Raw genomic sequence first — 13,092 nt, 5'->3', positions numbered from 1 at the left:
ATACTTACGTATTTAAAACCAAATACTTTAAAACTTTTACTTAGTAGTTTTTTACTGGGTGTTCTTTCACTGTTACTTGAGTCATTTTCTATGAAGGTATCTTTACTTTTACTCAAGTATGACAGTTGGGTACTTTTTCCACCACTGCTCCACTATGGCCTATCAACTTGAAACGTAGGGTCATCAAAGACATTCCCATGAAGAACCGTGTTAAGTTTGGCATTGATATCTTAAAAATATTAACTATTTACTTTTTTGACTAGGTAACGCTCATGCTTAAAATAATAATAACTAAATAATAATAACTATCTAGTTATTTTAATAACTATCTGCCTTTTTGGACTAAAAGTCCTCCAAATTTGGTCTTCGGACTCATCACAATAGTCCCTAAAGAGTTTGAGAAAGTAACGACGATGCCTTCAAAGTTTGCCACACTAAACCAGTAGATGCATATTAGCATATGCAAAACATCTTCTCATGAACTATAGGACCAAATGACACCATATTTGGATTGTACAAAATCAGATTTTATTTGTCCATTTAAACCACTGCAAATCCACTTCACAGTGGTCTATCAACTTGAAACTTGTCATCACTATCATGCACTTGGTGAAAAATCTGTTCATGTGCCCTTGAGCAAGGTACTTAACCCTAATTGCTCCTGTATGTCTCGATAAGAGCATCTGCTAAATGATTCAAATGTAATAGACGTCCTTAAGATGGACAACACTGAACTCATTCTTTGCATATGTAACGCTAATGCTCAAAATCATCTGCAATCATCTTCTCCTCATGAACCATACGTCAGATTCCCTCCAGATGTTGTACTTAGACTCATTACATCAGTCTTTAATAAACATGGTCACGTTTTCACTGATTGCACATAGAGAAGATAGTTCCTACATGATAGTGCTTGCTTTGTTATCCAACTGATCTTGTCTCCTTTCTGTCATCCTGTGAACCCTGTTCATTGCTACTCGCAGCTATATTTGTAAGTGTTTTTCAAATCACATTGTTGGCTGGAATGGGTTATTGGCTACTTTGGATTTTACTACCAAATTGGGTGCTGTTGGTTTATTCCTTGATTTGTCTTTTCTTTTCAACATGTACATGACATATAATATACAGATACTGTAGAACGGATGGACAGACATAATTCGATAAGGCTACTGCTCTTTTCCTGTGTTAGGCCTAATTCACTTGAATGGCAACAAAATATAAACTTAATTTTAACATCCTGTTTTTCCCTGGTCCTTCCATAGGTGATAGTGGGAGCCAGTGTGCAGCAGTCCAGGCCCAGGGGAGGGACCGACCGAGTGGATGCCCCAGGCTGTGCGGCAGGGGCGACAGTCTCGACCATGACTCGGCTGATGCTGGGCCGGACCCTGGAGCGCATCTGCAAGGCTGTCCTGCTGCTCTGCCTGGTGCACTTCGTCATCATGATGATCCTCTACTTCGACGTCTACAGCCAGCGCTTTGATCAGATCTTCAGCCGCTTCAACAACGGCCGCAACGCCAGCCGCAACGGACACCACTACTACTACAACCTCAGCCGGCCCAACGCCACCTACGCCAGCTACCTGGCCACCGCAGACCAGCTGCTGCCCACCGTACGACCCGAGGGAAACCACACGCCGCCCACTACCAAGCCTGTACCACCTTGCCCGGAGATACCCCCTGGTCTAGGTAGTTGAGGACCCCCTTTTAAACTAATGACTAATGAAATAGTACCCTGTTCACATTACCATGCCGGCCGGAACTATACTGTGCTGGCTCAGATATATTTGTTTAACTACTGTGGTTGATGCGTAACCAGACCAGAGCAGTTATTATAGCACAGCTCAGATACTATCATCATTAGGAAATCTGAACAAGAGGATTTGGTAATAGTTAATTACTCTAATTAGTATAGTGTGTTGTAATTTGAAAATAGATGTCAGCGAGATAGAGGCCTGCATGTGTTCGAGCAGCAGACTCTCTGGCAACCACTTTCTATTCTAAAATGTAGTGGATGGAATGTTTACTCCAATTACTGTAAAAGCTAGTGTTTCTGTGTGTTTTCTGGGCTGCCCAGGTGAAACATAAAATTGATTTAATGTCAGCACTCTCGGCTGTAATATATATTTCATCCAAAGAAACACCACTAGTCCAACGCGGCGTTGGAAAGACTAACACAACAGTATTCTTTCAAATACTGGAAAATACAGTGAACTAAGATATGTAGCTGTGTGGCGTTTGAGTTATTCCTTTTAGGCTTTCAGCAAACTCAATTTAAAGCTGCTGCGATAGGGAAATCCCAGTTACCTTTGTAAGAATTCCCTTCATCAGCAGAAAACCTCATTAACTTCCTTGTCATTGCGAGGCTTTTCTTGCTCATTATGCCATTAGATATGCCTGCGAGCACAAGGCCTTTGCCACTCAGCTCCTGCTAATGAGTTTTAAGTAGAGGTCTTGAGGGAGTTGTGGGGGAACCAACTCTTTGTCTTATGACCCTCCACTCCTATGCATCTGTTCCCCTCTTTATTTCTCTTGATTGAGGTTTCCACTGACTTTACAGTTGTTGACTGGATGTCTTTAGGAGACACATCAGCACTGAGTGGTTGTTCACTGTTAGACTTGGCACACACACACACCCACTTGGCACACACACACATAAACACACCCTCCCTCCCTCCTACCCTCAATGAGTGGTTGATGCACTGGCTCTAAAGCTTGTTACGAGGCCTGGGCTTTACCACGATCCGTAAGTGCATTGTGTGATTGCAAAGAACAGAGCTCCAGCTTTAACTTTCGTTCATGACCTCGTATTTTGTCTCGCTAGAATAGATGCAAGCAACGAGGTGCGTTGTGTAATTCTGTTTATCTCAGCGTCTCTCTGTGTGTAGGGTATTCTCAGATAATCACTGTCTTTCCTACAGAGATGTCTGCCTGGGGAAACTGCTGTAGGAAGGCTTAAGTAGCTTATCTGCTGTTGTCTGGGTGGCTTGATGGAGCTGTTTTAATGACCCCACTATGACAGGTTCAAAGTGGAAGAAATGAACACTTTGAAACTGACACTTCTCTTGACCATGTAGATAGATCTGAAGTGTGTGTATGAATTAGTTTTACTGTGTTGTTAGGCACATTATGGTAGTTGAACCATTCCATATCAGTAAATTAGTCCATTTGATACATGTTTGTTGCTGTTGTCGACCAATTATCTACAATGTCAAAATCCCAAATCAGAATAACGATTCATTATCCAGATTAATGTGAATCAACTTTTCATAGAGTACATAATGAATGTTATTACCAGTTCTGTAATTAGGCTATTTCAATTTAATTAGATTTGATATGACTCTGTGACTGCCACTGCCTTCTCTTTCCCTAGCATGGAGGGAGAGGAGGCTGCATGGTCTGGTGCATCATGGCCAGCCCAGGTAGCTAGCTGCCTAGCCTTCCTCTCTCCTTGCCTCTTCTCTCAATGATGGAGTAGGTGCCTGGGGTGGTAATGAATTGCAGACAGAGTCAGAGACTGAGAATGCCTCTGTGTTAGTCACAGCCAGGTGCAGATAGATAGATGATGGTGGAAGGGAGAGGGAGAGAGGCCCCAGGGAGAGGAGGCCCCAGGGAGAGGAGGCCCTGGCCAGGGGGAGACGGGGGAGACTCCCAACCCAGCTGACAGGTGCTGCTTGTGTTTGGACTTGCGGTGGGCTTCCATTCCATTGCAGCTTTCTCTCTCTCCATCTCCCTCTCTCTCACACTCTTCTCTCCCTCCCTCCCTCCCTCCCTCCCTTCCTTAAAGGTGAAATATGCAGAAATCGCTTGACCATTTTCTGGCTGTTAAAATTTGAATAGTTCGCCTAATAACAGTTTATATGACAAAACAAACAATGTATCGTGTAGAGAACCATTGTACCATCTAAACTTGTGTGAAATATATGTTCAGTAACCTAAAATATTGTATTTCCAGCTGTTTGAAGCTGGTATACAAAACTGAAAGTAAAAGATACAAAAACGAAACATAAGAACGGGAAGCATAGAAATAGCGCACATAGGACAGATCTACAGCTACTAGACTTGCTTTCAATGAGATTGACAGACCTATAACTCACATTTCTATATGAATTCGGTCAGGTCACCCAAAAAGTTACATATTGCAGCTTTAATGGCAGTCAGTCAGCTGTCAGTGTGGGTCTGCAACCTCTTAACGAAACAATATGGAATATTTGCCTGACAGGGTTGCAGTATGAATGCTGGAGCTATAACATTTTCCTAGACACTCTTATCCAGAGCAACTTACATTAGTGAATGCATAATTGTTTTTATTTTTTCACACTGGTACCCCGTGGGAATCAAACCCACAACCCTGGCGTTACAAGAGCCATGCTCTACCAACTGAGCCAGACAGGACAACTGTGCTGGTGCAGTGATGGTGTTATCACTTCCAACAAATAATGTCATTTAGAACGCATTGAGGTATACACATTTTTTGTTGTTGCCTATATTGGAGTTGGTGTCCATAGGTTTATTGATTTCAGTCTTTTTAACTTCCCTGCTGTACTAATACTAAAGCCAATCCTATGCCGCTGGGTGCCGGGCACTGAACCAACCCTAATGCCGAATTCTGCTGGGTTTTCAGTTCAGTCTGAGGTGACTGACACGACTCCCCATCAGAGGAGACAGCTCCAGTCTTTCTCCCTGGCTTGTCATTGATATTTCTCCCCGTGGGATTACACCAATCACTGTTGTGGTAGTGTGGCTTTCTGAAAGAGGAGCATCGTGCAAAGTTGATGGATGGCTGTTTGCTCAGCACGTAATTACCAGGTCTGGGGTTATACATCTACTACTGTAGGTCAGCTGAACAAAGCCATTACACTGCTTTGAGAAATGACACTGTTCGGAATGTCTACCTGGCTCCATCAAATCAAAATACAAATCTTGACCTTTTCTGTACTTACACAGTAATGTTTCAGATCCTGAAGGCCTCTACATCTGAATTTATCTTTCAGGCCAAAATGTGTCATAGTGCAGTAGTTTGGGGTCCAGTGCATGTACAATTGAAGTCGGAAGTTTACATACACCTTAGCCAAATACATTTAAACTCAGTTTTTCACAATTCCTGACATTTAATCCGAGTAAAAATTCCCTGTCTTAGGTCAGTTAGGATCACCATTTTATTTTAAGAATGTGAAATGTCAGAATAATAGTAGAGAGAATGATTTATTTCAGCTTTTATTTCTTTCATCACATTCCCAGTGGGTCAGAAGTTTACATACACTCAATTAGTATTTGGTAGCATTGTCTTTAAATTGTTTAACTTGGGTCAAACGTTTTGGGTTGCCATCCACAAGCTTCCCACAATAAGTTGGGTGAATTTTGGCCCATTCCTCCTATATATCCACATAATTTCTCTTCCTCATGAGGCCATCTATTTTGTGAAGTGCACCAGTCCCTCCTGCAGCAAAGCACCCCCACAACATGATGCTGCCACCCCTGTTTATCACGGTTGGGATGGTGTTCTTCGGCTTGCAAGCCTCCCCCTTTGTCCTCCAAACATAACGATGGTCATTATGGCCAAACAGTTCTATATTTGTTTCATCAGACCAGAGGACATTTCTCCAAAAAGTACAATCTTTGTCCCCATGTGCAGTTGCAAACCATAGTCTGGCTTTTTTATTGCGGTTTTGGAGCAGTGGCTTCTTCCTTGCTGAGCGGCCTTTCAGATTATGTCAATATAGGACTCATTTTACTGTGGATATAGATACTTTTGTACCTGTTTCCTCCGGCATTTTCACAAGGTCCTTTGCTGTTGTTCTGGGATTGATTTGCAGTTTTCACACCAAAGTACGTTCATCTCTAGGAGACAGAACGCGTCTCCTTCCTGAGCGGTATGACGGCTGTGTGGTCCCATGGTGTTTGTACTTGCGTACTATTGTTTGTACAGATGAACGTGGTACCTTCAGGTATTTGGAAATTGCTCCCAAGAATGAACCAGACTTGTGGAGGTCTACAATTGTTTTTCTGAGCTCTTGGCTGATTTCTTTTGATTTGCTTTTGAGTTTGAAGGTAGGCCTTGAAAAACATCCACAGGTACACCTCCAATTGACTCAAATGATTTAAATTAGCCTATCAGAAGCTTCTAAAGCCATGACATCATTTTCTGGAATTTTCCAAGCTGTTTAAAGGCACAGTCAACTTAGTGTATGTAAACTTCTGACCCACTGGAATTGTGATATAGTGAATTATAAGTGAAATAATCTGTCTGTAAACAATTGTTGGAAAAATTACTTGTGTCATGCACAAAGTAGATGTCCTAACCGACTTGCCAAAACTATAGTTTGTTAACAAGAAATTTGTGGAGTGGTTGAAAAACGAGTTTTAATCACTCCAACCTAAGTGTACTTCTGACTTTAACTGTATGTCAAGCATAGCCACCAATACAGTAGATCCACCACTAAAGCTCTCAGTATAGGTTGTAGTGACCTAGGGCTGGGCAGTATATCAAATTAATTTGATTAATTCATATGTATGTTTTTGCGCGATATTCCAAATGCCTGTATCGCAAGAATCAAGGTTTTGTTATTTTCGTTTTTATGACCGTTTATGTCCACTTGTTTTCATGTTGTATTTTTGGTCTCATCTCTTTCGTTCCTTCTGTGCTGTGTGCAACTCCCCATTTACACCCGAGATCCGTATATAATGAAGAGTTGCCCATCTCCGCCCTAACATTGGGAGTCGTTGTCCCAAACGCGGGAAGGCAGGTGACCAGTTTATATCCAAAATATCCCCATAGAAATGCATTGGGCTTATTTTGGACAGATTTTATGCTTTGCCTCTTCCTGTATGGTTTACTTTCCACCTGCCTCTCACGCCAACAAAGTTGAGCGATCACTTCTTCCTCTCTTACAAGTGGTTTCAACTCACTATTTGCATTTGAGGTTTGGTCCAACAGAATCGGTCATAGGGACATTGAGATGATTTTACTGTAAAAGAGTTTAAGTGAACCTTTCTAAAGATACCCTTTATATGTCTCAACTACTCAGATTGAGAGCCGACCCTACTACAACAGGAGTATCAATGAACATTGAATCTGGAAAATTCATGCTCAGTTCGTTGCGCGTGACATTGTGGTGCCCTGTCCCGCTAGCAGCATTTTAGCCAAAGACTGTTATATTAGCAGTCTAGTCTGTGTTTTATAAATGTGCAATAAGCATAAAACACAATTATATAAGGAATTGGCAACTCGTTCTTATTCTGAGAAACAAGGTAGGCCACTTGCGTGCAACATCTGAACAAAGTGTACAGGCTAACATGCTTTTCAAACAGTTGGAGAAAGACAGAAGGGAGTGTTCATAACAATTCAACTGTTCAACTGTTAGCTAGCAAATAGATCCAAGTTGGTTAAACTTGAAATATAAAGATTAGCTGGCTAATCACTAGCACGTGGGCTTGAGAGATTTTTGATGAGACCTGTGTTCAATTTCTATAGCCGAAAGCCTGACACAAGAAGTTATTTGTGAATGTGCATTGTCATGAGTGAAGGAAAAGCAGCCAACAAGTGCTCAGCATAAGGTGGCAAGAAAGACTTTGTAATTACCTGGATTTCTCTATAAATTGTTCATAAAATTCCTGTGATTGTCTCCACCTCCTCCAGGTGTCGCTTATTTTCCCCAGTGTATTTATCCCTGTGTTTCCTGTCTCTCTGTGCCAGTTCGACTTGTATGTTAGTCAAGTCAACCAGCGTGTTTTTCCCGTACTCATTTTGCCATTCTCACTGCCTTCAAGCAGCACAGCCTTCCACTAGTCGTCTTCCTCAGGAGGTTAGCAAGACTGTGGATGTCTCTGTTATCCCCACGAAATACCATGACCTCCTGGAAGTGTTTAGCAAGGCACATGCTAATTCCCTTCCCTCGCACCGTCCTTATGATTGTGCCATTGATCTTCTCCCAGGCACTACACCAACTCGGGGTCGGTTGTACTCTCTGTCCGGACCAGAGACCATTGCTATGGAGGAGTACATAGAAGAGTCTCTGGCCACTGGGGCCGTCCGTCCGTCTGCATCTCCTGCCGGCACAGGGTTTTTCTTTGTGGAGAAGAAGGACAAAGACCCTGCACCCGTGCATTGACTACCGGGAACTTAACGACCTCACTGTCAGAAATCGTTACCCCCTACCTCTCCTCTCCTCGCCGTTTGAAAATCTCCAGGGGTCTACCATGTTTTCCAAGTTGGACCTTCGGAATGCCTACCACCTGGTTCGGATACGCAAGGGGGATGAGTGGAAGACAGCCTTCAACACAGCCAGTGGACATTATGAGTACGATGCCATTTGGACTCACCAACGCACAGGCTTTGGTCAATGATGTGCTTCGGGACATGCTAAACCGGTTTGTGTTCGTCTACCTGGCCAACATCCTGTTTTGTACTCCATGTCAGACAGGTCCTTCAGCGCCTCCTGGAGAACCAACTGTTTGTGAAAGCCGAGAAGTGTGAGTTCCACCGCTCTTCTATCACCTTTCTGGGATATGTCATTGCTGAGGGCAATTTCAGATGGATCCTGGAAAGGTGAAAGCAGTGGTGGATTGGCCTCAACCAACATACAGGGTGCAGTTGCAACGGTTTCTTGGTTTTGCCAACATTCTACCACCGTTTCATTTGGGATTACAGCACCCTGGCGGCCCCCCTCTTGGCACTCACCTCCCCCAAGGTATCGTTCAAATGATCTCCAGCTGTCGACAAAGCCTTTGTGGACCTGAAGCATCGGTTCACAACAGCACCCATCCTCATCCATACGGACCCCTCGTGTCAATTTGTGGTGGAAGTGGATGCTTCGGATGTTGGCGTGAGGGCCATCCTGATCCCAGCGATCTGCTCAGGACCAGAAGCTTCATCCCTATGCTTTCCTGTCCCATCGTAGTTCCTGCTGAGAGGAACTACGATGTTGGCAACCGAGAACTCCTGGCGGTGAAGATGGCGTTGGAGGAGTGGAGGCACTGGCTGGAAGGAGCAGAACAGCCATTCCTGGTCTGGACTGACCATAAAAACTTGGAATATCTCCGTTCAGCCAAGCACCTCAACTCAAGGCAGGCCTGGTGGGCCCTCCTGTTATCAGATTCAACTTTACCATTTCCTACTGTCCAGGGTCAAAAAATGTGAAGCCCGATTCTCTCTCCCGCCTATACAGTTCCTCTGCCACACCCTCGACTTCCGAAACCATTCTCCCTACCTCATGCCTTGCTGCCACTGTGGATTGGGATATTGAGAACCTGGTTCACGAGGTGCAACGGTCACATGCTGGACCTGAAGGGGGCCCTGCTAACTGGCTGTTTGTCCCTAACCCAGTCAGGTCCCGGGTCCTGGAATAGGCTCATTCCTCCAGGCTGACCTGTCATCCAGGGTCCCGTCGTACACTAGCTTTCCTTCGACAATGTTTCTGGTGGCCCACAATGGTCCCAGATGTCTCTGCCTTTGTCACTGCATGCACTGTGTGTGCTCAAAACAAGACTCCATGGCAAGCTCCTTCTGGCCTCCTGCAGCCACTACCGGTTCCTCATCGTCCCTGGTCTCATATTTCTCTGTACTTTGTCACTGGGCACCCTCCGTCTGACGGCAACACTGTCATTCTGACGGTAGTCGACCGGTTCTCCAAGGCTGCCCATTTCATCCCTCTCCCCAAACTACCTTCTGCCAAGGAGATGGCCCAGCTTATGGTGCAGCATGTCTTCTGGATCCATGGACTTCCGGTTGACATGGTCTCCGATCGGGGTCCTCAGTTCTCGTCTCAGTTCTGGAAGGCATTCTGCACCCTTATTGGGTCGTCGGCCAGCCTGTCACCCGGATTCCATCCCCAAACTAACGGTCAGTCGGAGCGAGCCAACCAAGACCTGGAGACCACCTTAAGGTGCCTGGTCTCAACCAATCCCACTACTTGGAGCCGTCAACTGGTCTGGGTGGAGTATGCCCGGAACACTCTTCCCAGTTCTGCCACAGGACTCTCCCCTTTCGAGTGCTCCATGGGGTATCAGCCTTCACTCTTCCCTGAACAAGAGCTGGAGGTCAGCGTACCCTCGGCCCAGATGTTTGTCCACCGCTGTCGACGTACCTGGAGAAGAGCCAGGGCGGCTATTCTCAAGACCAACTCCAGGTATCGTCGACAAGCGGACCGTCGCCAGACCCCAGCTCCCTGCTACTGCATTGGGCAGAGGGTATGGCTTTCCACTTGGGATCTGCCACTTCGGATAGAGTCCCGCAAGCTGTCTCCCTGGTTCATTGGTCCTTTTCCCATCTCCAGAGTCCTGAGTTCCACTGCTGTCCATCTTGTGTTACCCCGTACCCTTCACATTCACCCTACCTTCCATGTGTCTAGGATTAAGCCTGTGTCTCACTGTTCTTTGTCTTCTGTCTCCAGGCCCATCCCTCCCCCCCGGGTTATCGGTGGCCAGCCAGCGTATATGGTGAGACGCCTCCTGAAGGTTCGACCACGGGGCAGGGGTTTCCATTACCTGGTTGACACGGTGAGGTTTATGGCCCGGAGGAGAGGTGCTGGGTCCCTGCTAAAGACATCTTGGACCCGGCCCTCATCGCCGATTTCCACTGCCGACACCCCGGTCAGCCAGGTATGCGCCCAGGTTTGACTCCAGGTGGCGTCCCTAGGGGGGGGCGGGGGTTACTATCACGCTCTGATCTGTTTCACCTGTTCCTGTGATTGGGGTGTCGCTTATTTTCCCCAGTGTATTTATCCCTGTGTTTCCTGTCTCTCTGTGCCAGTTCGTCTTGTATGTTAGTCAAGTCAACCAGCGTGTTTTTCCCGTACTCCTTTTGCTATTCTCTTGTTGATAGTCTTCCCGGTGTTGACCCCTGCCTGACTCTGGACTACCTTCCCACCTGCCTGATCATCCTGCCCTGACCTTGATTCTGCCTGCCCTTCGGTACCTTTTGGACTGAACTGGTTTTTACCTTTTTGCCTGTCCACAACCATTGTCTTGCCTTACCCTATTGGATTAATAAATATTGTAAGACTCCAACCATCTGCCTCCTGTGTCTGCATCTGGGTCTCGCCTTGTGTCATGATAAACACAATCTGCTTAAACTTATAACACACACACAATTATACGTTTTCATGTATTTATTGAACACACTGTGTAAACATTCACAGGGCAGGGTGGAAAAAGTATGTGAACCTTTGGATTTAATAACTGGTTGACCCTCCTTTGGCAGCATTAACCTCAACCAAACGTTTTCTGTAGTTGCGTATCAGAACTGCACAATGGTCAGGAGGAATTTTGGACCATTCCTCTTCACAAAACTGTTTCAGTTCAGCAATATTCTTGGGATGTCTGGTGTGAACCGCTCTCAAGGTCATTCCACAGGTTGAGTTCAGGACTCTGACTGGGCCATTCCAGAAGCTGTATTTTCTTCCGTTGAAGCCATTCTGTTGTTGATTTACTTCTGTGTTCTGGGTCGTTGTCCTGTTGCATCACCCAACTTCTGTTGGACTTCAATTGGCGGGCAGATAGCCTTACATTCTTCTGCAAAATGTCTTGATAAACATGGGAATGAATTTTTCCTTCGATGATAGCAAGCTGTCCAGGCCCTGAGGCAGCAAAGCAGCCCCAAACCATGTTGCTCCCTCCACTATATTTTACGGTTGGGATGAGGTTTTGCAGTTGGTGTGCTGTGCCTTTTTTTCTCCACACATAGTGTTGTGTGTTCCTTCCAAACAACTCAACTTTAGTTTAATCTGTCCACAGAATATTTTGCCAGTAGCGCTGTGGAATATCCATGTGCATTTTTGCAAACTTCAGACATGCAGCATTGTTTTTTTTGGTGTCCTCCCATGAACACCATTCTTGTTGAGTGTTTAACGTATTGTAGACTCGTCAAGAGATGTTAGCATGTTCCAAAGATTTCTGTAATCTTTAGCTGACACTCTAAGATTCTTCTTAACCTCATTGAGCGTTGTGCTCTTGCAGTCATCTTTGCAGGGCGGCCACTCCTAGGGAGAGTAGCAACAGTGCTGAACTTGCTCCATTAATAGACTGATGCACATCAAGAATTTTAGAGATACTTCTGTAACTCTTTCCAGCTTTATGCAAGTCAACTGTTCTTAATCGTAGGTCTTCTGAGATCTCTTTTGTTTGATGCATAGTTCACATCAGGCAATGCTTCATGTGAATAGCGAACTCCCATTTTGTGAGTGGTTTTTATATTGCAGGGCAGCTCTAACCAACATCTCCAATCTCGTCTCATTGATTGGACTCCAGGTGAGCTGTAACGGCAGCCTTCCTCCTCTTCACGAGAAGAGAGGGTGTAACAGGGATCGGACCAACACGCAGCGTAGCCAGTGCTCAACATGTTTAATAAAACGAAACTGTGAACACTTACAACGATACAAAATAACAAAATGTGGCAAACCGATACAGCCCTATCTGGTGCAGAGAAAACACAAAGACAGGAAACAACCACCCACAATCCCCAACACAAAACAAGCCACCTATATATGATTCCCAATCAGAGACAACACAAAACACCTGCCTCTGATTGAGAACCATATTAGGCCAAACATAGAAACAGACAAACTAGACACACAACATAGAATGCCCACCCAGCTCATGTCCTGACCAATACTAAAACAAGCAAAACACACAAGAACTATGGTCAGAACGTGACATGAGCTGAGTCCTGACTCCAATTAGCTTTTGGAGAAGTTACTAGCCTAGAGGTTCACATACTTTTTCCAACCTACACTGTGAATATTTAAATTATGTATTCAATATAGACAACAAAAATACAATAATTTGTGTGTTATTTGTTAAAGCACACTGTGTTTGTCTATTGTTGTGACAGAGGAAAATCAGATCACATTTTCTGACCAATTTATGTAGAAATACATGTAATTCCAAAGGGTTCACATACTTTTTCTTGCAACGGTATCTGGGAACTCAAAAACTGTTGGAAAAGCATTCCAGGTGACTACCTCATGAAGCTGGTTGAGAGAATGCCAAGAGTGTGCAAAGCTGTCATCAAGGAAAAGGGTGGCTACTTTGAAGAATCTCAAATATAAAATATATTTTGATTTGTTTAACACTTTTTTGGTTACTACATGATTCCAT

At 44.7% G+C, this 13,092-nt stretch overlaps 1 protein-coding gene across 2 annotated transcripts in view; it reads left to right on the top strand.

Annotated features, from left to right (window-relative positions):
* LOC139550783 (beta-1,4-galactosyltransferase 2-like) overlaps positions 1 to 13,092 on the top strand; it is a 134,951-nt gene that overhangs the window by 25,656 nt on the left and 96,203 nt on the right. For both annotated transcript variants that reach the window (XM_071361937.1, XM_071361938.1), the window contains exon 2: positions 1,263 to 1,686. In XM_071361937.1, coding sequence (XP_071218038.1) covers positions 1,263 to 1,686 — 424 coding nt within the window. The remainder of the gene's footprint in view (positions 1 to 1,262; positions 1,687 to 13,092) is intronic.

The sequence above is a fragment of the Salvelinus alpinus genome, chromosome 23, assembly GCF_045679555.1.
Source record: "Salvelinus alpinus chromosome 23, SLU_Salpinus.1, whole genome shotgun sequence".
Classification (NCBI taxonomy): Eukaryota; Metazoa; Chordata; class Actinopteri; order Salmoniformes; family Salmonidae; genus Salvelinus; species Salvelinus alpinus.
This window is presented reverse-complemented; position numbering and strand designations above follow the sequence as displayed.